Source organism: Prinia subflava, chromosome 15 (assembly GCF_021018805.1).
Source record: "Prinia subflava isolate CZ2003 ecotype Zambia chromosome 15, Cam_Psub_1.2, whole genome shotgun sequence".
Classification (NCBI taxonomy): Eukaryota; Metazoa; Chordata; class Aves; order Passeriformes; family Cisticolidae; genus Prinia; species Prinia subflava.
In genome coordinates, this window is record NC_086261.1 from 14,544,633 (window position 1) to 14,570,741 (window position 26,109).

The window sequence follows — 26,109 nt, forward strand, 5'->3', positions numbered from 1 at the left end:
CCCACGAGCACGGTGCAGAAGCAGAGGCGTTGCCCGGGTGGAGCGCGGGCGCTGCAGCAGCCGCTGCGCGGGACAGCGGCCCCGGCGCGCACCTGCTCGGCCCCGCCAGGAGCCGCTCCCGGGCTGCGGGCACGGGGGCCGAGCCTGTGGGTGCAGCGCTGCAGCCTCCTCTCTGCGGTACCTTCCGGGAGCTCCTTCGGCGGCAGTGGCTCCCTCACAGCCCCGGGCCGGCCCGAGGTGGGCGCCCGGCCCCCGCTGTCCGGGGTTCCCGCCCCTCGCGCCCCACACGGCCCCGGCGGGGCGGGGCCAGCTCCGCCCGGCCCCGGCGGCTCCCGGCTCCCGCCGCCGCACCCCGTCCGCGCCGCGGGGCTTGGAGGCAGCGGGGGCCGTGCCCCAGCCATGGCCGGGCGCGGAGCGCGGCTGCGCTGCGGCCGCCCCCCGCCCCTGCTCCTCCTCAGCTGGCTCTGCGCACCCCTGCTCGGCCAGCCCGGAGCCTCGCTCGCGGGTAAGGCGGCTCGGGGCGGCCCCGGGGGGTGAGGGTCGGCGGGGCCACTAGGAAGAAAAGTGAAGGGTGAAAGGCGCTCCGGTGAGGAGCCAGGAGGGTGTCGGAGGGGAGGGCTTGTCCGGCCGGGGGTTCCGATGCCACCTGGCGCTGTGCGGGGATGGAGCGGGCGGTATCGCGGCCCGGGGCTCTGCGGGCGCCGCTGCCCGCCCCGGCTGTGCCCGGCGGGAGCGCGGGCGGCGGGAGCGCTGCCTGAGGGAAAATGAGGCGGGAATTGCCGTGAGGGGGGACGGTGCCGGCGATGGCGTCTCTGCGCACCAGCTTCGTTTTCCGCGCCATCAACTTTTTCCCGGACGAGGTTAAGGTAAGGCTGGTGCCGGGTCCGGTGGCGGTGCTGAAGGAGGATCGCAGGGCTGCGCTGGCTTTGAGAAAAGGAGCGGGACCTCCGGAGACCGCTGTCAAACAGGCTCACCAGGGCTGTCCTCTCACAGAAGAGGGGGAAAATATCTTTGCTAAACTACAGCTTTTCAGGTGCATTATCAGTCGTGGCTGCCTACGTTTCATCACATTGCATACACTTTCTAAATGTGTGTATATATATAACGCTTTGATGATCTCAGCTTCCATAGCTTTCAGTTTTTGCTCTGCTCACTTTTTTAGAGGAGGTGTAGTTTTACGTTTGTGGTGTATGCTCTGCATATGCATCTGGTACAGAGGTAAACTTACAAAATATATTTTAATAATTGTAATTTTAGATATGGATGTGTCTGCACATGAAAACAACCCTCTTAAGAATTTGTAACAGAACTCTCTTTAGTTTGGTCGTGTGTTACTTTGACTTCAAAAGAGGTAGTCTCATAATTCAAGAAGGATTTTAACTTTCCTAGTTGAATGATGTAAAATAGCATGTGAAGGTGGAGTGTTTATAGAATTACAGAAAGATTAAAGGAGCAAAATCAGGGCTCTTCCACAGATTTATTTAGAAACAGTTGTTTCAAAATGTTGCACTTACATAATTTGTAAGTACCTTGCCAAGAGTTTTGCAGAATGTCTTGAAACCATAACTGCAATAATTACAGGCAGAAAGAAAATTAATGAAAGATAAATTTGACTTCTTTTTTATATTAACTGAAAATTGAAAAAGTGGTTGTAAATACGGTTTATGGAAAGTTGATTGTATCAATGTCTAGGTTTTAGTTCAGCCTACTGAAATACTCAGTCTGTTATTGTTACTCTGCTGAATGTGATTTAAAAGATTATTCTTTGTCTCAGAATTTGGAAAAGTAGTGTTATTCATGGTCTTCATGACAGAAGATGCCACATCCTTATGTTGCATTATATGATTTATATGACCGCATGGAATTAGCTGCAGTCAGGGTAAGCCAAGGTTTGCCTTTTGGCAAAAGCCAGCAATTTTGACTTCACTGAGAACTGGTCGTATATAGTGAGGCTAAAGTTTCCTTTTCACAACTTGTTTTTTCTAAAATAAAATGAAATTTGATATAAGAGTGCCTGCAAATTAATTTGGTGTTCCCTTCAGTTAATAGTGAACTAATATTTTATCTTGGATAACTCTGAATTGTCAGGAGAAAATACTTGCTGATTTAAAATACAGTCAAAGTATAGGTTTTTTTCCTGCTCTGAATTTTAAACTAACAGGTGAGACTTGAATGCCCAAATGGAGCTGAGGTTAGCAACAACCTCTGGCCCTGCTGTGCCGTGGTGCAGACCTGTGATGGAGTTTCCTTGGCAGCTCATGCACCCAAGCATTTTCCACTCAGTTTAAGGATCAAATCCATTACCTTCCCTACCCAACAGGAATCTGCAAACCCTCCTGCTTGTATGGGTTTCCGTGTGATTTTTCTCTTAAAATATTTTGTGCTTTCTTTAGAGATACTTAGGGGGATAAATGTGAGCATTGATTTGTGGAGAAATGTCTGCGTTGATTTGTAGAATGAACTGTGGAAGGAAGCACTTGTGTAGTTTCCCACTTTCTAGAATGGTAAAACCTGGGGTTTGTGTGATACCACAGGTTTTGAAATCTCCTATTCTTCATCTGATTTTGAGCAATGTGGCTGATTGCTATGAGCTATAGCATTTTGTGTTCCAGTGTATCCAAGACTGGAATGGAGCTCAGTGGGCAAAATGCTCCTGAGGCAGAAGGTAAGGCCAGAGCCCAACATCTGCAGCACCCAGGGCTGTGCTGGCAGCTTGTGAGAAGCCCTGGCCTGTTACTTATTTCCATAAGATCTTTTTTATGTGCATTTTGGATTTGTGTTTAATTCCATGACACATAGCCTCTAAATTTACACTTATCAGATTCTTATACTTCTCAGGTTATACTTATCAGATTCTACATACTTGTTCTTCCGTGTGCCATCTGCACTTCTGTACAGTCTTTTTGCTGCTTGCTTTCAGCATTCCTCAGTGCTGGCTTCACAGTCCGTCTTCAGTCTTTACTCACAGGTCAGCAGTCAGTGAAAATGATGCAATGATTGAAAGTGGTACAAAGAGAGATGGCAAAATCCTGGATCTGCTACAGGAAAGTCCTCCTGCCTTCAGAGTGACAGGATTTTTCCCCAGGGCAGGCTGACATGAATCAGCCTTTTCCTGTGGCCTGGCTGTTGGTCAGGGAGAAGGGTGCCAATTGTGTCTGTGGGAGCTGAGTGGAGCACATCAGTGTGTCAGTGAGCTTGGGAGGAATTGCTGTGGCACGGCACAGACCTGCAGTTACAGCTGCAGGTGGCAGCCACTGCTGCTGGCAGTCGTGTCACCAGAGGGGTGAGGAAGCTTTTGGCACTTGGTGTGAACTTACTCTCGAATCCGTAGCATGAGTATTCAGAAAGGGATGGTTTGTGGTCCGATTTGCTCTGAATCTGAAGACTGGCTGTCAGTTCATATCTGTTTCTTGGTTAGCTTACAAACTACGTGGCAGTCTATTATGGTTACTAACTTGTAAACTCGTATTCAGAAATATGTGCCATAATTATACCTTGTTTTTAAGCTGTTAGGGGATAGTTTCATTCTCCTTTGCAACTATCAAGTTGTAACTTTAACATTTTAAATTTGACTTGAATGTAAGAAACACCTTCCCTGCTTTCTGTGAGCAGCTCTTGTACCTCTGTGCATATTGGTAAGTACTAAGTAGTATTGCAGTTCAGAATTCCTTCCAGTTTTGTGTCCAATATGTGTCATTTTATTTTGCTGCTGGTTGGCTGGAGGTTGATGTACTAGGTAAGAGTGAAGGCACAAGTCCTCCTAGTAACTTTAAAGCCACCTTTTCCATGCTTGTAGGTGTGATGATGGGGTTTGCCTTTATTTTTTAAACAGGGGAGGAAAAGATAGTTCTGGGAAGTTCAGAATGTAATAGTTGGCTTTTCTGACTTCTGTTCAGTAAATGGAATAGTGTTAGTATTGCTGCTTTGACTTACAGACATCCTAGTTAAGATGATTGTGATCTTTCTAAATGCTTGCTGTTAATTAAATGCTTGACTGTGATTGGATTCTGGGTAATTGCTAATGCATAGAGGGAAAAGTAGGCCAAAAAATTAAAGACCATGCAGGAAGTATGACTCATGATCCTTTTCAAACGGTCAGAGGAATCAGTGTAAAGATAAAAAATTACCAATCTTTTCTACCTAATGGAGTAATGATTGGAGATCATCTTAATAAAAATACTAGAGTACTGAAGGAAGAGGTACTATATATATTCATCCACCTTCCAGATTTCTAAGCAAATTATTAGCTGTAGTATGTAGCAGTTAGATTTTTGGATAACAATTTGTGTTATTATATCCCAGAGTTAAGGAATATAATATTAACTGCAAAGTACAGATATTTTACAATGTTTATTGTCCTTAGTAGTGTTTTTTTTGTTGTAATGATATATGATTATAAACATGCATTAGTAATATATATTATTTGTGAATGTACATCTTGATATCACACTTCTAAAAAGTGACCCTATCCCCATGGGCCTCCTTTGAAACTGCACCCAAGAGTGACACGCAGAAAACCTGAAATCATTAACGCTCAATTCTGTCAATTAGAAATGCTTTGAGTTACACAGTTCAAATTAGAAAATGCTTTTACCTACACTGTTTAATGTGTGAGGACCAGCGTTACACCTGCACTGCCAATCTGCCTCTTAGACTCTTTATCTAAGGAAGTGCAGAGGAATACAGAGTTCAAAGAAAGTTTATTATTTAGAGAAACATGGACTGTGATGTTCTCCTATTTAAAAACAAAGATTTATGAAAACACTTCTGGGATGAAGCCTGTAACACTAAGTATTTAACTGGAAATTCTTATAAAAGGAATAACGTTAAATCATATTAAGATGCTAGGAAGTTTAATCCCAGTAATGGTACAGTAAATTACAAAAGTGTTATTCTTCTGTAAAACCCTTCTTTTGTTTCTTATCTACAACATTTAAAAAGTCATCCATTTGCAGCCCATGCGAAATTTTGATTTGAGAATTTTAACAAGATAAATAGACATGTAAGTGTTTCATCATGCTGTTCATCCATCTGAGGCCCCTAGGATGAAATAGCCCATTCATTCTATTTTCTAAATAGTTCTTCCAAAGTACTTTAATAAAAGTTTGTTAAATACTCATGGAGGAAATGATAGAACCGAATTTTTAAATACAATGTTTTCAAGGTCAAGTGCTTCATTAGGGTTTTTACTTAGCCTTTTGACAAAAGGGTTCTCCAGCTACTTCAGAGTTTTAAAAAATTTGAATCATTAGTCTGCTTTATGCATAAACATTTATTTCCTTTGGGCAGAATCAAAATTTAGGCCATCCAACATCATATGTCATTTAGGTGGGGAGGTATTTTGTTGTTTTGTTTGTTTGTTTTTGTTGCTTAGGATGGACTCATACTGAGAGGCAGTGATAAGAGTTTAAGGTGCAAATAATAAAGTAAACATTGTCACTGGGAGTTATCACTGAACAGTGCAGAGAGCTCCCTTTGACTTAAACTGCAGAGGTTATCTGGCCTCAGTAATAATGAAGACATACAAATACAGGCAAGCTTAGAACTGCCCTTCAAAGGCTACAGATCTTCTAAGTATTTTTTAGTACACTGAGCTAGTGGCAGCGGTGAGTGTTGCCATGTGATTTAGTATGAGATTGTACTCTGAGCTGTTTGTTTGCTAATCTTGCTAGTCATAGGTTTTAACTTCTTTCTGTTTTTCTCCAACCAGCACAGCTACTCTGCTGCCTTAAGCCACTAAAACTGTTTTACCTGTTTTCTTCTCTTTACACTTTTTCCACTTGTGACCAGCTCTTCACGTTTTTTTAAATTGATGTTAATACAAGGAGTAACTAAGAATCACAGCACCTTGTTGTAATCTTAAAATCATAGATACATGGAAAAGAAATATAAAACATATACCATCTGTGTAACAAATTATTTGAATGGCCCTATTAAATAAAATGTACAAGGTAGGATTGCTTACTTATTTTGTTTTTGTCAAGTCTCAATATACTGTTACCATTCCCAGCTGCCTCCTGGAACTCTCCTTCATTTATGATGTCTTTTCTAGACCAGTTTGCCCCGGCATATTAATAAAAAAAATAAAATAGAGATATTGAAAAGGCTACATCTGTGATCAGAAAAAAAAAAAAGAACTAAATAATTGAAATATACTGTGAGTAAATAATGTAATTGTCATTGTAATAGATCAGTGAGTATACTATAGGTCTGAGTATAAAATGTTTGAAAAATAATCTGTAAGTATGTAAAAGCAGTAAAGGAACATGTCCCCTTTTAGCATATCAGAGGAGATGCTGTGTTTTAAGAGAAGCTTAATCTGGAAACAACACGTACCCTGAAAATGGTGTGTCAGTGCCCAGGAGGTCGTCTTACAGGAACACAGAAATGGTGAAAGTGCAGCTTTGCCTCTGCATTGCTTCAAGGTCAATTAATGGAGAGATAATATCTGGCTGCATAGTCAGTCTTAAATTGTATGAAAAATTCAGTTGAGAGTTGTAACTGGAGGAGGGAAATGTAATTAATGCTAATATAAAAATCAAGCATTTATAAAATATTAGGCTGAAATATGCACAAAACCATTCATAATTCAGGAAATAGGGATATAGAAATAGAGAAATTAAGTTGTGTCTTCAGGAAGCATTCTTTTGGATGTCTGTAAAATGCAGGGCTTGGCAAATCTGTGTATAGTTACAAATAAGAAAAAAATCCTTGGCTAATGAGGATATACTGAACCAGTTAAATATTTTTATGGCACTTGTACATTTACAAGATAACTTGTACATGTGCAAAATTCTGTTGCTGGATCCTTTTTGGCAGCAGTTCTTCTGTCCTGTGAGTTTTCCTGTATCCACCTGAGCTTTCTCAGTGGTATGGTGTTAAGTTGCCCATCAGTTCTTTGCACATCCCACAAGTCCACAATCTTGAAATGGAAATGTGTCAAATAGTAGAACACGTACAAATAATACATCTCAAAGAACAGTAGGTTTGTGAGCAAATGAAATGCACTCTAAACAAAAAGATTTGTATTTTGAAACAGAAGGGTGACCTATCTTAAACACCAAATGTTGATTTGGCCCATAGCAAGAACCATTCAGCAGCATGTTGCTGCAGGGTGAGACTTGTAGGAAAAAGGGGTCCTGCTGCTCCCTATTTGCTGATCCTGTTTCTTAAGCTACATTCTGCTTTTGCTGCTACTATGGCACTTCAGAGAAATCTGGTTAGTGTGTGAAATAATTGTATTTCTGCTGGAGTGCCCCACACCTGCAGTACCAAAGGCAGAGGACTGCCTTGCTGGGCTCTGCAGTGCTTTGGGTGTTTTGTCCTAAGGACCTGTACATGAAGCCTGTTACAGCACAGCAGGAATCCACTGCTGTCACACTTGGATCAATGGAAGGAAACTTAAAACTTAGGCTGCCCATCTTAATTTGTCTAGGCTGCAGTGGCTGCAGTCACGTGGGACTGGGTTAGGTCAGTTCAAATTAATGGTTTAAGTGGTGTTAGCCAAGTGGTGGAAGTGCTGGTCAAACTCTGAGGTAGCTTTTGCAAGTTTTGTGGGAATGAGAACTGATCCCTATGCAGGGGTGGCACACCTGGCACACAGGGAATCACCCCAGGCAGTTCATCCTCTTCAGGATCTATGGATTGCTGATTTACTGAATGTTGATGGTAATGAACTTCAAGTAGACATTATTTATGCTGCCTTTAATTGATACTTTGTTTCCTTTCACTTCTTTTGTGAGAAAGATTAAATTCCACCAATGTTTTTTCTGCTTGTATCGTTCCTAGTTGATCTACTTCAGTTATGTTGACTAAATTGACCTCCTCTCCAAACAAACTAATGCTAATCTTTTAAATCTCTCCTTGTATGGATGACTGTCTCTGGTTTTCATCTGTTTATGACATTATCTGGTGATTTTCTGCTTCTGATATATCTTTTTTTAGATGGCTTCTGTTAGTGAGCACATGATTTCTGGAAAGGTTGGGCCATAGATTTATGTAATAGCATAGTATTTTAAGTCTGCATTAAAAAGAGATGGTGGTGAGCTCCTTTCTTTTGTTTATGCTGTCCCTTAAACTGATGACAATAGTTGCTAGGTCTTTTTTTGGCAGTAGCTGCTCCTTTTTAAATTTCATTGGTAAGTAATAAAAGTCTTTATCTAGAACATATGTCAGTGTTTTCTGGTGGACATCCTAACTTATGTCTGGGGATTGGAGACCCTTCCATGCAAGGTGAGGTGTAGTTTGTGCTTCTTCAGGCAGAGGCCATCTCCAGGTCTCACACCACCTTTGAAAGCTATTCTCACTCAAGTTACTTAGCTAGACTCTCATCTTCCTTTTTTACTCTCCTCTCTCTCCATCTTCCCCAAAATAACCCCTTGAGAGCTATGAAAAAAACCAGAAAGCAGCATTCCAGTCGTTGTAGCATTAGAATGGGTAGAGAGTCAATTGGTAAATAGTTTGGCTTTTTAATCTAAGATACAAAACAGTGTGGGGGAAGGTGCTCTAACAAGTGCAGCAAAATTTATACATGGTAAATGTACCCAAACATTAGAAGAAATGCATTAAACATGAAGAGACTGAAGTTTCAAACTGGATTGCGAGTTATGCAATATATTACAGATGTGTAATGTGGATCTAGGTTGACAGAACTTCAGTCCCTCAGAGTTCATCTTACAGTTTTAGAGGACTTCCATCGTTGCACAGCATTAGGTAAATGATATAAGAGCTTTTTGCCTACTGAGATTATCTTAATTTTCTTGAGTCATCCATTTTGAAAGAACAATAATGGTATGAGGATTTTAATAAAACCAGGTAACTTTCTAAAATTCTACTTCCACAACCTTGGGCATGCTTCTAGGGACAAGGGGATGAGATAAGAAATTGAACTCTGCATAAGAAAACCCTTTAACTGTTTGGACACAAGAATGCAGATCTACACTGCTCATTTGAATCAATGTTAATAGTTGTTTGGTTTTTTTTAATATAGCTGTGTCTGAACCTTCTTTTATTGCGAAAAGTGAAGATCGTTTGTTTAAGCATTTATTTGAAGACTATCAAAGATGGGTCCGTCCAGTGGAACGCTTGAATGACACAATAAAAATCAAGTTTGGTCTTGCAATCTCTCAGCTAGTAGATGTGGTACGTACAGTAAATAAGTTGTAGGTTTTTTCCACTAACTTTAAAAGGAGCATAATTTAATGTGAAATAATTGTGCCTGTTAAACACAATAGATTAAACTTCTTAAATTATTATCTGTGTAACAAAAATGCCCTGTAGATGGATATATAATGTTCTCATATAAACATACTTAGTGATTGGATTGCTTTCAGCAGTGTGATTTTTATTTAAGTCACAGACCTCTGTGAACTAAAGCAGCTCTTTCCTGTGGACAGATTATTTTTTGTGATATATGCTCTATTTTACAGGATGAGAAAAATCAGTTGATGACAACAAATGTATGGTTAAAACAGGTATGTGTTAAATATTGATGAAAAATTCTGAAGCTTCATAACTGCAAATCAAAATTTGTGAGAAATTTGTCTAGTTAATTGTATATTCAAAAAACTTTGTTCTTGCATGAAATTTTATTTCACATAGTATCTTTATAGAATGTCTCTGGAAAAGCTTTAAAGGATTGATTGTGACAAACCTCTTAATAAAACTGTAACAACAGGGTAAATAAAAATTCACTAAATTAAAAGAAATCTGATATGGCATTGCATGGCCATTTAATATACCAAGGTGTATATATCCAACCATAAATTGCTGCTTCAGTACAAAAGTTGTCATTCAAAAGCTTTATTAAGAAAAGTATGGTTCATGTATTCTTCTGTATAATAGTTTTGAGGTCTTTTTCCTGTGGGATATTTGAAATTATGGATACACATTACTGAAGAATTCCAGTTTCAAAGTTAAATATGCTTGCTGGAAGGAAATACTTTTTTTCTCTTAAGAATTTTTGAGTTTGGGCAGGAAAATGCCTCAAGCTTTGTAATTGTAAGAGTCCAGTGCTAAACTTAATTGCCACTATTTACTTGGGAAATGCTGCTCACAAGTCATTCTTGATTTAACTGAGAAGAATCTTTGCAGATGCTGGGCATACTTACTTATGGAATTATTTTTGTTTAGGCTGATTCCCTTCTGTTTGTTTTTTTTTTTTCTCTTTTGCTTCCCATTCTGTTCTTTTCCAGTAACTGTAATTTTAGGCCAAGTTTTTGTTTTTAGGAAAACTTTGAGACTAGTCAGCAAATATGAGATGGCCATGTGTGTTGATGATTCTTTGTGCCCTCTTTAATAGTTTCTGCAGGCTTTCTTGAAACTGAACCAGTTTTAAGAGTTGGAGGATGATGGGGACTTTTTTATATAATGAAAATGTCTAAATTGCTTCTGATTAGCTTCCAGTCATTGGTATTTATCCAGAACAAGCTTTTTTGAAATTTAATTTATACAATTAAATTACTTTATAATAGCTTTACTTATAAGTACATGCTCTGAAAATGGAACATCCTATCTTAAGCTTGGTACAAAAATATTATCAAGTAGTTCTTATAACAGAAAACAAATACTGAGTGATGTAACTACATGCCTGTTCAGCCAATTCATTGTTCTATGCAAATTTTAGAAACCAGTTTGATTGTTGTTAATTGCCTTGTTATCTATTTTCATCTGGTATCACCCTGCTTAAATCCACTTCCCAATAATGATTTTTACATCTCACATATCCACAGGAATGGATAGATGTAAAATTAAGGTGGAATCCTGAAGACTATGCTGGAATAACATCTATCCGTGTCCCATCAGAGTCTATTTGGATTCCAGATATTGTGCTGTATGACAAGTAAGATGTGAATCTTTTCATACAAAATGCATTTACTTTATAACTTCACTGACCCAACAACTTCTAAGAGGCTCATTGGATAGACATAATGTGTACATTTAATGGGCTAAGAACTTGTGGGAGAACTTGCTTCTGAATGCAAATGGACTTTGTTGCCATGTTAAATGGTCAAATGTTTTTCTTTACTTCTGAATGGAATTTCTAGTCCCTTTGAAAAGGTTATTTCCATTTTGTTGTGTAAACTTTTTCTTAATTAAAAAAAATGTCTTGCACAGTGCTGGGTATATATAGTGTAGAGTGGTGGGAGGGAAGCGACAAATTTATGCTGTTGTAGGTCATATTCAGCACTGGACTCAAAGTCAGGTACATTTAGCTGTAGAGGGGTGGTTGGGTTGGTTTTGGGTTTTTTCTTTTGAGAATGAACAGATCTCAGAAACAGTAACTTTTGAATTAACCCTTCTCCACAACTCTGGTGCACATACAGTGCTTTTATGTTTCCTGACTTATCGAGTCAGGATAAAGGGCTGTTGCATGATTGTAAATTCAGGTTTGGACACAAGTAGTATTTTACCTGTTTCGTGATCCTTTTTCTTCAATAATTATGATTTTGCCAAATTTAAAAGTACTTATTCTGTCTTATTAGTAGAAACACCAGAGCTGGGTCATGCTGTTAAAGATCAGGATTTTGCAATCCTTTCATAAGTTGTTGGGACCATATAAAGTTGCACCAATCTTTTCAGGACTTGAAAATATTCTTCAGTCTTCCAAAGCTGTTTATCTATGTGAGAGTCAGATTAGAGGAGAAAAGTTGACAATGAAGACAATACAAAATTTTGTCTACCAAGGGATAGGCAGCTGAAATGATAATAACAAAGCATAATTTCTTCTTTAAATACATCCCCACAGCCCATTGTAATTGCATGCATTTATCTTTCTTCTTTCAGTGCAGATGGACGTTTTGAGGGAACATCTACAAAAACTGTGGTAAAATATGATGGCACCATTGCTTGGACTCCCCCAGCAAACTACAAAAGTTCTTGTACTATTGATGTAACGTTCTTCCCCTTTGACCTTCAAAATTGCTCAATGAAATTTGGTTCATGGACTTACGATGGCTCACAGGTTGATCTCATTCTTGAAGATTATGATGTTGACAAGAGAGATTTTTTTGATAACGGAGAATGGGAAATAGTGACTGCAACAGGGAGCAAAGGAAACAGGACTGATGGATGCTGCTGGTATCCTTTCGTTACATATTCATTTATAATTAGACGTTTGCCACTTTTTTACACTTTGTTTCTCATTATTCCTTGTATTGGGCTTTCATTTCTAACTGTCCTTGTCTTCTATCTTCCTTCAAATGAGGGTGAAAAAATTTCACTCTGCACTTCAGTACTGGTATCTTTGACTGTTTTTCTTCTTGTTATTGAAGAAATTATTCCATCATCTTCTAAAGTTATCCCGCTCATAGGAGAATACTTGGTGTTTACTATGATATTTGTGACCCTGTCCATTGTGATCACTGTCTTTGCTATCAACATCCACCACCGCTCCTCGTCCACGCACAACGCCATGGCACCCTGGGTGCGCAAGATCTTCCTGCACAAGCTGCCCAAGCTGCTTTGCATGAGAAGCCATGTCGATAGGTACTTTGCTCAGAAGGAGGAAACAGCAAACACAAATGGACCAGAATCATCCAGGAACACCTTGGAAGCAGCTCTGGATTCCATCCGCTACATTACGAGGCACGTGATGAAGGAGAATGAAGTTCGCGAGGTGGGTGTGTTAGTCCTGCTACACTCATTTTGTACAAGTGGAAATTAGGAAATCAAGTGCTTTACTGTGCAGTTGCATATTAAAGATGTGTTACAGATTTCTAGCTTTTGTACTTTGCTGAAAGCTGTGTAGTTGTTTCCACAGGAAAAAAGTGCAAATATGGTACAACACTGAGAATATTTGGCTGATACAGTATAGTATTTGGGGTCTTTAAAGGTCTTTTGCTTTCTTCTAGACATTCTTGTCATTGTGAGGTACTTGTCTGTGATGAGACAATGTACTGTAACTGTTCCCTAGAGCACTGTTGAGATGACAGAAGGAATTTTTCACTTTAATGTTGTACCTGAAGGCTATGTTGAAAAATGCATTTGCCTTGTATTTTCTGAATAAGTACTGCCAAGACTTACCTTGCAGCTTTTAATTCCAGTGCTCTAACTTAGATTAGTTTAAATACAGACTAAAGCCATATGTTGGTCATTTTGTGCTCAGATGAAACATGGACTCAATGACTTCCTAAGTGTTGTCTTCTACCCTTACTATTACTTGTTCCTAAGTTTTTTCAGAAGATGTCATAGGCTTTTTTCAGTCTGTGCATTTGCACTCTGAATTATCCTTAATGAATGTTTACAACATATGTGTAAGAGCATTAGAAATCTGTTTTCTTTACATGCTTTTTAAGCTAGCACCATTGATACATCAGAGACTTAAATGCTATTTCCAGTCTAGTGAAGTTTGTAGAAATATTGAAGTTTGTGGTGTACTGTCTGTTTCCGATGGCAAAGCCTGAGGTTCTTTCAGTCTCTATGGGAATTGCTGTCTTCAGAAGGCTCTGGTTGCTGAGAGTGTGTTCTCCCATACCAGACTAGGAGTACTGTGCCTGCCTTCTCAATACTTGATTCTGACATTGTCACCAGGGATGTGGCCTAGATTTTTAATAAATGTGTCTGCTGTGCTGTTAAAGCAGCATCTAATTACCCTGCATTGTATGAACAACAGAAATAGAATAGTTTGCTATTTAAAACATCATTTCCTGTAAATTAAGGGTTGACTGTGAGTGACAAGAAGTATTTTGTTTTTCAGGTGTAATGTTGTTGTTATTATAAACCTTGGAAATGAATATACAGCTGACTGGGGATTCACTTGTTTTATTATTACTGGGCTCCAGGGATTTAATTGCAAAAGTTAACAAACATGAGACAGCTAGTGCTATTGTAGCCTTACATCTTAGGAAGCATTAGGCTTGGAAAATGTGGATAGCTCCAGTTCAAATCCAAGACAATTGTTTAGCAGGTTTTTAATTTGCTTCCACAATTATTTCTTCAATACTTGCAAAACTGTGTATAGATATGAATAGTTGTATCAAAAAGGAAAGTAGTCTTGAAACTACTGTGCGTATTCCCCAGTGTATAATTCTGTGCAGCAGTAACTTTGCAGCTTTCAGCAATTGTTTGTAACACAACAGCTGCTCTGTACTAACATTTAAAAAAAAATTATTGTTTGGGACATTTGGTTTTGGTTTTCTGCTTAGTTTTTTGTTGTGGGTTTGTGTTTTTGATTGTTTGGAGTTTTTTTACAACTTTTGCTTTCAGCTCCTGCTGAATTCCACATTATGATGTCATGTGCTGTGAATGCTGCACTGTGTTAGACAATGACAGACCAGTCTCGTCTCTATAAATGAGAATGTTTGGTGCTTCTCAGGGTCCATTTCTGCATCAAAGTCTACATACCTTATCAATCTTCTCAGAACACTGTTTCTGTTCTAACTCACAGTATAATTGTAAAATATTGTTCAAGAGGGCTATCGTATGGACATGGTTGAAGAAAGTGTACTTTGAAATAACTAAGAATTGCGATTTGATTCTGTTTTTACCTGTTCTTGCACACACTGAACAACTCTTGTGCTCTTTGTGTTTTAGGTTGTTGAAGACTGGAAATACATTGCTCAGGTGCTTGATCGAATGTTCTTATGGGCTTTTCTTCTGGTTTCAATAATTGGATCACTTGTGTTATTTATTCCTGTTATTCATAAATGGGCAAGTATAATAGTACCTACCCATATAGGCAGTACAAATGCATAAAATATCTTTGGAGCCACGTCCTACTGATCTGGCTCTAAGTTTTGCAGTAGCTCTGTTCTCATGTATGTTCTTTGTAGGCATGTTTCTTATAGAGTGAAAAAAAATTTCCAAAACTAGAAAATTAGGTTTTTCTTAAGGCATGGCATTCCCAGGACACACAGAAGTCAATTTGCTTATTGCCAGTCTACTGAGTTACTGCTAAGCCAAGTCAGAATTAAAAGAGCATTCTTAAGCCATGGTATATATGATTTATCAAAAAAGCATACACTGACACCTACTGTGATATAGAAGGATTTAAATTTTTTGATGATGGTTCACTGTAGTCCAATTATTAAATTACTTTATAAATTGTTATAATGAATATTAAATATTTACAGTTACACAGTAGAGTTGCTTATTCCTATTTAGTATACAAAGGAGAATTTTTATCAGTTCTTTTCAGTGTGTTGTAGAAATCCTAAATTTTGGCAGAGAAATTTACAATAATAATAAGTTAACATTCCTGTATACATAATATACAACTGGGAACAGCAATTTGGCCATGTTTGGCCTTTACAAATTTTCAGTGGAATTTGCTGCTAAATTTTAAAGCTTGTTAATTCTGTGATACCTATATAAGCATTTAATAAGCCTTAAAATGCCTAAAGCATGTGTGTATATTGTTGTATCCATCAGCTTTAGAAAGGAAGGCAAAGGCAGTTAACTGAGTTCCCAACGTGCATAAGTATTCCAAGGGGCTGGAATATTCAGATTTCTTTACTCTTGATGAAGAATTTGATACAGTATGTGAGTTTGCAGATGTGTTCATTATTTCCTGTCTTTGGGTGTGTCTCAGAATTAAGATTTTAAGTACAGGCAGAAGGAATTTGTGGAACACCTTTCCGAAGGAAATGGGTTATAAATTATTATGCTGTGGAACCAAATGGAGATGATAAATGATGTTGACCTTTGTTAAACTGAACTTCAGAGAGCTACCTTGGATTTGTTCTTTCACTTATAAAACCATATATAACTCTAAGCAGCAAGGACTTTAGAGTTTTTGATATTTCCTTTTTCCTAAGATCATTGAAAATGAACTTGCAATTTTCCAGTTATTCCATTAAAGTATAGGCTTTACATTGACTCCACTGCCACCTTTCTTAATAGCTTTATTTCTGGAAAAGACTCTAAAACAGTTGTGTGTTTTCATACACAAAAGTTTTTTCAGTGTTGGTCATAATATAATTGCATCCTGTAGGTCTAACACAGGAGTGCCAGGCTGGAGCGAGCCTTTGGAAGTTTTTGTTTGCTTAAATTATTACATGAATAATAACATGTTTAGGTGAGAAGTTTTAATGTAAACTGTGGTATCTCAAATAATTTTAAGTTTTTATAGTGATTATAAGTTTGAACAACAGATACATATTTTTCCTACACCCCCTCCCAGGTCTCATTTAGAATAGCCCTGCACTGATTATAATAATGATTATTTACAATATAACTTATATATAATTGAATATTTATTACAAAATATTTTAATCTACAGCAGATTCTTGGTTTTGTGTAGCTTTTAAAGGCTCTCAGGTAGGGAAATTACATCAGGCAGGCCTTTTTTTTCCAGTTTTTTTTTTTTAATAGCATTTAGGGAGTCACTCTTTTTCAGTTACACAATTATATCTGACATTGGATATCCATGTTTCCTCTAGTCCCATCATAACTTTAGGTAAATTTGCAAAGATTATCTGATTTAATTCATTAATGTAAGAGCTTTAACTTCTCACTATTACTGAGGTTAAACAATGCATCAATGACTTTCTCTGTGTGCAAGTTGCAGAAATACTTCAGATAGCCTGTTTCCTCTTCAAATACAACATTTCTTTTTAAAGTCTTCCATAGGTTTGAATTACTGAAATTTACTCATACCTGAAGAGAAAGCAAAGTGAGTACAACTGTAGATTAGATTTTTATTAACTTATTTTTATTATTAACTTATTATGTCTCCAGGCTGCCCAGTTATATCATGATGGGCAGCACGTTGCCCAGTGGAGTCACTCTCTTTATTCCAGTAACTCACAGGTTTTGTAAATGCATGAACTTCTTCTAGTGACTTCTGGTCTGATCGTGATAGACTCAGATAACGTAGCTGACACTGGAATCCTTGGGGTCTTCTGCTTATCAGCTGTGTCTGAAACAAGAGAATGTTAATATACTTTAGAAGCATGGACTTTTACTTCTGTAACTTGAACTGTATGGAACTCCAGGCAATGCTACCTTATATAGATTTCTGTCACTCGCTCAAAATAAATGAAAAAAAAAAGGCACAATTTTCAAGAGTTTGATTCTCTTTATTTTCATAAATGTTGTATTACTTGGTACACTGTATTTTCACAAAGTTTCAGTTTGGTACAGAGAGAACAGTTCGTATTTTTACAAAATATGATCTGATTACAGTGTTTTGTTGCATTCTTTATTCATGCTCTTAAATAATCTGCAGTTACTGATTAAAAAAAAGAGACTATATATATGCCTAAGCAACAATTTTAGCACACTTAACAGGATTATTTTTGTCTACCTGCCTTCCCTTGGGATAAAACACTTCACTGCAGCAGGATGCCTCTGTATCCAACCTATCCTGTCAGAGTATTATGATCCTTTGCATCACTTGCAGACTCTGTTGTTGTGTGTTTTACTTGTACACAATTCTAAACATCATTAGGTTTGAGCAGCTTTTTTTCCTGACAGCCTTCACATACATTGCAGTTTGGGGATACACAGAATTTACTTTATGGCTGCTTTCTTACCATCATCTGTTATTTACCTATTTGTTTTCCTTTTGTAATAAACCTCTCCTCAGTCCTTTCTTGCCACTGTGTGGGTCAGTTTGTGCAGCAGTTGGTGATGTCTGCATTCCAGTCATTTGGTATTCGTGCTTCCCACCATTCCATCCTCCTGAGGGTATTCACGGAACTCACTATGAACTCCTTCCACAAGATCCTCCTGAAGAGGCTTGGCACCAGACTATGAAACAAAGCCAGTATCCCAAAGCATTCAACCCATCTTGACTTTCCAAATATTCATGTAATTTTAAATTTCTTTATTAACCCCTTCTTAAATCATTCTTACAAAGTTTAACGTACTGCCTCCATCTTCTCCAGTTATTGCAGGAAGTAGCTGTAAATATAGCTCGTATTACTTTGAGATTAGCTGTCATTAAGGTTCCAAATAATTTTTTTTTCCACATTTTGAACAAAGCTTCCTTGGTCAAGCGAAGCTGAAGCCAAGAGAGATCCTTTTCTACTACCCATGGAAGAGACATGAGGTGCTTGGAGGGGGATGCAGAGTTGGTTGGCAGATTTATTTGATTTCACAACATTTTATTTAATCTTTACATTTCATCTCCAGCCATGAGAGGTTGTAAAAACAATCCTGCTGTTCCTAGAATACATACCAGGATGAAAACCCATAGAAAAATACGATCAATTACCATGGCAACATATTTCCAATCATCCTGAATCTGAAAAGAAAAAAAAAGAATAGCAAGTTGGCATGTTTATTAGGTGAATAAGTTGCATTAGCAATAATACCATTTCATATAAGAAGCACAGTTTTTTCTGTATGTAGATATCCTTATGAGTACACAACTTACACGTCTGTTTTCACTGACAAATGAATTCATCTTGAAGAAGCTTTATTTGAATATGCTCTTTGGAGCAAAGCCAAAAGCTGCTGCTTTAAATCCAAAAAGTTGTTCACCAAGACACTGGACTTGAGGAGACACAACTTCTCTATTCCAAAAATGAAAGTGTGAAGCTTTAAATTCTTAGATGAACAGGTTTGTCCAGAAAATGTTAATGAAACAGACTGTTCCTGCTGGTCTTTAGGTAGTATGTAAAAAGCAAAGATTAATTTGCATATAATTATTTGGTACTTTATTATGCAGTACTGAAATTTGACTGTTTTAATGCATGATGTAAAATTAATCTCTGTACTTTCCATGTAAAAAGGTAACCAAGTTTCAAAAAACACCTGAGTTTCCTGGTTTTTAATTTTCTTTTTTTTACAGTGAATTTTGTCACAGCAAGGGTGACAATGAAGTACTCTATATGTTATATATTAATAGTAACTCGGTGATCATTTTAGTTACTATTGTTACAATTCAACGTTTTTGTTCTTCAAGAATGATAAGAAATGAATAATGCATTTGTTGTTTTTAAATTTGGGGGTTTTGTTAGCTTAGAACTTGTTATGGGAAACTTGAAAACCCAAAGCAATCCTGTATTTTCTGTGCCAACTAAATCTAAATAGAGTTCTGATTTCAGTATAAACAAAGTGAAGTTAGAATGAAGTGCCAGAGTTTGGGGATTTAAAAATTGTGATGGTGTGGCTACTGCTCATAGTATGCTTGAGGAATATGGTAGAAAAAAACCCTTTTCATTTTTTTCTCCTTTATTGTATTAAGATGCAGCTTTATGAAAGATGCTGCTCCTTGTCTTGCAGTTATTACCTCATTTAGTTACAGCACTTTGCAGCAGCAACAATGAGCACCATCATCACTGTGAGGGACATTCACTCTTACCCTTCTGTTGTTGATGGCAAGCCGTGGGAGGGAGAATGTAACTTTCTAAAGGCCATAGGGTCAGCAAATTCCACTATTAAGATTATAACTTGGAAAATCCTAACTTCAGCTCTGATGGGATGAGTGCTTTGGTTTGTTCCCCTAGCAGTGGTTACCTTAACATGCCTCACTCAGTGTATATGCTGTCAATAGAGAGATCACTGTGCAGCAGAGCTGCTTCTCACTTATTTAAGTTCAAAACTGCACATTTTCATAATACAGCTTGTGTAATTTACTTGCATAAAATAATGGTCTCTTTTATCTTTTTTGTCTGTTTGAGATATTTTTCTTACCAAATGTTCTAATGGCAAAAGGTATCTGCAGTTTGAGTACTAGTAAAATATGTTCTTACCTCTTTTGCTTCATTCTGCATTTTCATATTTTCTGCAATGTATTTTACACTTTCAATAGCATCTCTCATTTCTGGTGACAGAACTGAAAATGAAAGCATAGGATCTACAGACTCAGAGCTGGAACTTCTAGTGAGATTGCCACTGAAATCCGAGAACTTGGTACGCTGATACTGACAGCAACTGCACGCCGTATCTTGACAAACAAAGCCATCTTTGCAGCATTTGGTTTCAGAACCGTTGATGCAATTTAAGTTTGAAAACTCAGAAGTGAATAATGGTTTTGGCTTCTGATTATTCTCTTCATCACTGGCAGGCCTTGTCATGAACATGATCCGGGGAAGTAAGTTCAAGAAAATGGTTCTCACCCACATGGGCATTGTGTGTGTCTTGGGTGTTCTGTAGTGCACATTTAGTACAAATACTGTAATGACAATTGATAGAGTTACAAATATCATGGTGAAAAGGAGGTATTCCCCAATAAGGGGAATTACCAGGGAAGTAGAAGGTATGGTTTCTGTGATAACAAGGAGGAACACTGTTAAAGAGAGAAGCACTGATATGCAGAGTGTCACCTTCTCACCACAGTCTGAGGGCAAATAGAAAACTAATACAGTCAGAAAAGAAATCAGCAGACAGGGAATAATCATATTGATAGTGTAAAATAAAGGTAGGCGCCTAATGTAGAGGGAATATGTGATGTCTGGATATATCTCTTCACAACAGTTGTATTTGATGTCGTGTTTGTACCCAGGAGCTTTAATTATAGCCCATTCTCCACTCTCCCAGTAATCTTTCAGGTTCATTGTAGAGCCAATTAGAACTAAGTCAATTTTGGCTTTGTCATAAGACCAGGAACCAAACTTCATGGTGCAGTTCTGATAATCAAATGGGAAGTAGGTTACATCTATTTTACATGAACTTTTAAATATAGCTGGAGGTATCCAGGTCACATCACCTGTGTATTTTAAAAGGGCCTTTGTCTTGTCATCAACCTGGAAATCTCCAACTGCACTGTAAAGCAAGTAAAAATAACAAAAATTAGAATGATCTGCTCCAGGTAGTTTCATACATTCAGACTGTATATATTAACTCTTTAATCTGTTTTGGGGAAATCAGCAGTTGTTTACTTGTTTACTCAGGCTCATGCAAGCCTGAGTCAGTGACCATCATATATTTGCATGGTTAAACTGAAACAGCTCTACAAACTCACCAGGGAGGAGGTGAAAGCAAATATTCTCCCTTATTAATAGCATCGCTTGATGCAATCAATATTCAAAATAGCAAATAACAGATTGCAAATGTCAGTCCGACTAGATGAGTCTTTTAGCCCCTTCCAACTGAATTATTTCATTCTATTCAATTCTAGATTGATCAAGCACAACAGAACTCAAGGGATGATAAGAATATTACTGGCATTTCCACCTCTTCCATGGACAGTGCAGGTAGTAACTATGGATGGAGGGATTAGGGTTGGGGTGTATCTTTGTATAAGGAGTGCATTTGGTAAGAAGTTTTTGTAATTCCCACTTTGCTAATTTACATGATCCAGCTGAGTATATGAAAAAGTAAAATTAAAGGGTAATTTGAATTTTTAAGGCCCCAGTTAGAAAAGGAGTGTCATCACTGTTGATCTGTAGACCTGAGTTTTGTAGCCAAGTCCGTTTCATTGAAAATTGCCTTCTTACAGATCCATTTAGTTATGGTTTGGCTCTTTACAGTCTCAGAAATTGACATTTAAAGTCAACTTTATCTGTGGCTTTTATTAGTCAAAAGTGTTAAATTGTGAATTTGACTGCTAAAAAGCTAGAATTTGCATTTCTTTCAGTTCAAGTTGTGATGTGCAGGGGCTTGTGAAGGGGAAAAGCCAAGTTCACTTTGGCCTGCTCACTTGCAAGGCCAGGTTAGAGCTGGATCCTGCCCAGTGATGCTGCTGTAGCATGTGAAGGTGAGACCAGCAATGGGGGCATGCAGGACACAGGTATGGTGAAAAGCATTTTCAGAATGCATTTTCAGTGCATTCTGTGAACTTGCTGCTGGTTTTTTTTAGAACTGGTAACATCACCCCTCTCTCCCCGAAGTAAGAAGTTAAATATGCAAGAGCCTTACTTGTTATATAAAACAATATCTGGCTTCCAGATCTGGCCAGATGGAACTCGGATGAATTCAGCACCTCCATAGTCTGCTGGATTCCACCGAAGCTTGTAATCATTCCAGATCTAATTATGGTAGAAATTACTCCATGTTAGGTTTCTGAAGAAATTGAAATTCACTGGACTAGATCTGAACCAAGTGCTGTCATATCACTTCCCAGGTTGATTTATTTTAGATACTACAGTGTTTAGATGCTTCTTTAACAAACACATCTGTGTGGTGTTTGTTCATATGCAGAGTGTAGGTGGGCTTAGATATCTAGACCTTGTTGGTCATATCCATGTATGACTTTATTATATATATTTAATATATGTGACTCTGCCCCAGGAATGCCTACTCAGTAGCTGGAACAAGCTGAAGAAGGAATAAGACAATTTTTTCAGAGTGTAGGATTGTAATAGTAACTTTGACCTCAAAAAAAGGTTATCTGTGAGACAGTGAAAACAGCCTGGAGGCTGTGGTGCATCAGTCGAGGGACCTTGGGTCAGAGAGAGCTCCGGCTCAGGTAACAGCCTTTGTCACCAGCGCTTGTAAACCCCATTTTAACGAATCTGAGTATCAAGCTGGAGGTGGGAACTAAGTTAGTTACTAAGCTGACTGCAGCAGTGAGTAACTGCATTTTTTAAAAGCTTTTTTAGCAAGAAATACACACTTTTGGTTTGTTGCCACTTTACGGGAGCTAACCAGCACCAAGTGGCGCTGTTCGAGACCTCCGTGTCCAGGTGCTTCCCTTGCATTGGTGTCTGCCAAGGCAGCGCGTTTGGAAGTCTCCAGAGCGAAAATCCTGTATCTGGCGACTGCAGTGAGTGTAGCAGCCTTCCTCCGCTCCTGTTCCTTCCTACGCTCCCGTCCCGTCCCTTCCCTCGCTGTCCCCGCCTGCCGCACGGTACGGCGGCCGCTGGGGGGCAGCAGCGCCCCGGGGAAGGGCTCGGGCGGCGCCGCCGGCGCGGAGCGGGGAGCGCGGAGCGGGGAGCGCGGAGCGGGGAGCGCGGAGCGGGGAGCGCGGAGCGGGGAGCGCGGAGCGGGGAGCGCGGAGCGGGGGCGGCTCTCCGGCCTCCTGTGCAGGGACGCTGCCCGGGGCGGCTCTGCCCCGCAAGCCCCGTGCCCCGGAGCCCGCGGACGCCTCTCTGGGCGGGCGGCTCTTCCTCCGCGCCGGAGGGGAGGTGAGCCGGTGCCGTCCGGGCTGTCACTGAGCGCTACTTACGTGCTTCAGCCACAAGTTGGTTTCCATGATCTGGTTGACTTCGTCCTGGAAAAGAGAGGTGTGTCGGGAGAAGCGCCGGCCCTGCCGCGGTGCCCGGCGGGCCAGTACTCACCACCTTCACCAGCTGCGACATGGACACCTCGAACTGGATGATGACAGGGTCCGAGACGTTCTTGACGGGGCGTACGAACTGGTTGTAGTTCTGGAAGAGGGCCGCGTAGAGCCGGTGCTCGGCCTCGGAGCCGCCGCAGCCTGCGGAGGGCACGGGGTGAGGGCATGGGGTGAGCGCCGGGCCAGCCCCGTGTGGGCAGGGCCGCCCCGGGACTGCCCCGGGACTGCCCCGGGACTGCCCCGGGACTGCCCCGGGACTGCCCCGGGACTGCCCCGGCTGCTCAGCACCGCTGGGCGCTGGGCAGAGTCCCGGCCCCGTGCGGGCAGGGCCGCCCCGGGACTGCCCCGGCTGCTCAGCACCCCTGGGCGCTGGGCAGAGCCAGCCCCGCCTTAGCGGCGAGCAGGGTGCCGTGGGGCATGGGGGGCATCCCCTTGGGCTGCGAGGAGAGAAGTGAAAGGTAATGCTACCAAACAGGTTTTCTACCACACATCTGCAAATGAGTTAAAAAAGTCGTTTCGGGGAATTTCTGAAAAAGTGGGGGTGCAAAAGTCTTTCCCCCCAAAACTGCCTGCGCCACAGGGCTGTGGAGCAGAGGAGGGGGAAAGTCCAACAGACCAGGCCTCTGGTAAGGGGTCAGAACGCCTCGCAGAGGAGTCATCCCAGGAAATCAGAAGTCTGCTTTCTAGTCTGAGTCATGATTGCATGATTACAGTGAGGATAATAGCCTGCTTCTTAAAATACATATAAAAAAAGGATTAAAATTGGCTTAACTGTTACATTCAATGACTTTTCAGCACACTCAAAGAAATATCCTAATTACCTCTTTATTATTCTAAGTAATTTTTATTTATAATAGATTCCTATTGTCCTTTTGCCACTCAGAAGTGCAGTTCATCATACTCTGGCCAGCAAAAAAGCTGCAAACTGAAATTCTTAAACAACAAGGTACTTCACCTGTTTCAGGATGAGGTGTGAGAGCCTGTATTTTACACTGCCATTTTACTATCAAACTATCTAGGCAATAACCATCCTGACACTATGAGAAGCCAGTGGCTTTTTATTTTCAGAGGGCCATCTCTTTAAATATCTTCTGGACAATACATCCTCATGAATTCCAGCTGAAACACCAGAAAAGGTCTGTTTTGTCATTAATGGATAGCACTATGCAAATTTGTCAAAGGCAAAAACTGAAGTCTGCTGAACATATTCTACAGTTCCTTTGAACCAGATATATGGATATATATGAAATATTAATATTTGCAAGGAAGGACATGTTTATTTTCTGCCAGTTTTTTTTTTTTTTTTTTTTTTGTAGAGAAAGGGGGGAGGCCAAAGTGTCTGCAGGTGACAGACTACACAAAGCAGGTGTTACTTTCGAATCTGAGAAACCTCACCTCTCTCCCTAAGACAAGGGTTCCCTTCATGTGAAACTATTCAGCTAAAGGTCTGTTTGTTTGGTTTTGGATTTGTTTGGTTGATTTTTACTCCTTGTGCTTTTTCTTGTTCACTTGGAGTGCAATTTTGTTTTCAGATTAGTGAAATCATTCAAGCCAACATGCTAACTAAAAAATGAACACTTTTTAACTGCCAGTCTTACCCATATTATTTCGTAATATCTTCTATCTCTTAGATTAAGATTTCCTGGAATAAATACCTCCCAATCTTTTAGGTAAATAATTTTAAAATCTAGATCTTAACAACTGTTATAGTCAGTCCCAAACTGCCAGCCTTTTTACATGTCACCAGCACTCTAATTAAATCTAGCATCCACTGTTTCTAGAGAAGTGCATTCATGTGTTTTTTGTTAAATATTTTGTGCTTCCACATCTGCAGAGAGAAGATGTGCTGTTTGCAACACGTACTTAAAGCTCTTTAATGTTGTCACTTTCTTGTCTTCTCTGCAATATGCGAAGCCACACCTTTATGAGTGAGGTGCTTTTCCTTCATGTTAAAATGGCTTTATGTGTCCTGTTTGTCATCTTTAATCAGGACTACCTAACTATTTTGCAAGGATAAACTTAATCCCCCCCTCCCACTGAACAACAAGCTGTGTAACAGAAAGACCTATACCAGAATTCTGTACATTGGCCCCTTACGTTGGAGAGCGCTTCTGCACTTGTTAAAAATAATTTACACCAAAACCATCTCCTGCTCCCCTTTTCAACCTTCTCTTCACCATCAAAGAATAACAAATTAAGGATCACTCACCTTGACAGAGGAAGCAAACAGCAGCAGTTAGAAGGAGAGTGTTCAGGCTCTCCATGGTGTTATGAATTACTGCCTGTGGGCAGGGGCTGTTGAGGATGAGCTTCGCTGCCAGGACTGTGGGAGCACAGGGAGCGGGGAGGGCTCGGCTCCTCCGATGCGTGAAATGCCTGCAAGCAGCAGCCGGCAGGACTCTGCGCACTGAGCTCCCATTAGCTTTGCTGTGCTGCCCCCTTTCAAGCTACCCAGGCGGGCAGAGCTTTGCAAACAGCAAATAAAGTGCAGGAAAAACAGATGTTATTGTAGGCAAAGAGCAGTCTTCTGGCACTGATAGTGGGCAAGAGTCCTTAAAATGGTGCATAAATGAGCCTGGTAATCTGACAATGCTGAAGAGTTTTCCAGCCAGCTGCTATACAGGATCCTTATCTATCAGAAGCTCATGCCGGTCTGCTAGGGGAAGTTTAATTAATACAAATCTTGTAATCGAGTTGTTCTGAAATGAGTATCAACATTAGGGATGTCTGATTTAGCCGTGAACTGAGATGATGGGACCTCATTTCCAATGTTGAGGTTTTTTTTCCTGCTTGTGTCTCATCTCGCAAGAGCATGTGCTGGGTGCTTGACCATTTAAAAAGGATGTGCTATTCCCAAGGAGTAATTAAAGACATGTACAATTGTTGGTGGGATCTGAGCCCAGAGTGGTAAACATAGCAGCTGGCATCTGGCAAGAATCTGGGGCTTTTAATGGAAATCAAACTTGACCAAACCCTTGAGAGTAACTGTCTTTGGACCATTC

General features: G+C 39.9%; 2 protein-coding genes across 2 annotated transcripts; one reads left to right on the forward strand and one right to left on the reverse strand.

Annotated features, from left to right (window-relative positions):
* Positions 1–109: 109 nt before the first annotated feature.
* CHRNA5 (cholinergic receptor nicotinic alpha 5 subunit) lies at positions 110–17,008 on the forward strand. The gene is made up of 6 exons (XM_063412688.1): positions 110–505; positions 8,990–9,141; positions 9,429–9,473; positions 10,731–10,840; positions 11,785–12,616; positions 14,533–17,008. Exons 1-6 carry the CDS (start codon positions 400–402, stop codon positions 14,692–14,694), a joined length of 1,407 nt encoding a protein of 468 aa, XP_063268758.1. The 5' UTR covers positions 110–399; the 3' UTR covers positions 14,695–17,008.
* Positions 17,009–17,976: 968 nt separating this feature from the next.
* Positions 17,977–25,608, reverse strand: CHRNA3 (cholinergic receptor nicotinic alpha 3 subunit). Its single transcript, XM_063412687.1, has 6 exons — positions 25,317–25,608; positions 23,109–23,248; positions 22,997–23,041; positions 21,748–21,857; positions 19,641–20,652; positions 17,977–18,187 (listed from the first exon to the last, which is right to left on the reverse strand). Exons 1-6 carry the CDS (start codon positions 25,369–25,371, stop codon positions 18,059–18,061), a joined length of 1,491 nt encoding a protein of 496 aa, XP_063268757.1. The 5' UTR covers positions 25,372–25,608; the 3' UTR covers positions 17,977–18,058.
* Positions 25,609–26,109: the final 501 nt, after the last annotated feature.

What these genes read in the sequence shown, in the direction of transcription:
- CHRNA3 (XM_063412687.1), bottom strand. Translation starts at nt 25,371, where the DNA reads ATGGAGAGCCTGAACACTCTCCTTCTAACTGCTGCTGTTTGCTTCCTC. An exon ending in TGTCGCAGCTGGTGAAGGTG is followed by an intron (nt 23,042 to 23,108) that starts GTGAGTACTGGC and finishes TCTCTTTTCCAG; the next exon opens with GACGAAGTCAACCAGATCAT. An exon ending in TGCAGAATGAAGCAAAAGAG is followed by an intron (nt 18,188 to 19,640) that starts GTAAGAACATAT and finishes TTTTCTTTTCAG; the next exon opens with ATTCAGGATGATTGGAAATA.
- CHRNA5 (XM_063412688.1), top strand. Translation starts at nt 400, where the DNA reads ATGGCCGGGCGCGGAGCGCGGCTGCGCTGCGGCCGCCCCCCGCCCCTG. An exon ending in GCCCGGAGCCTCGCTCGCGG is followed by an intron (nt 506 to 8,989) that starts GTAAGGCGGCTC and finishes TTTTTAATATAG; the next exon opens with CTGTGTCTGAACCTTCTTTT. An exon ending in GATATTGTGCTGTATGACAA is followed by an intron (nt 10,841 to 11,784) that starts GTAAGATGTGAA and finishes TTCTTCTTTCAG; the next exon opens with TGCAGATGGACGTTTTGAGG.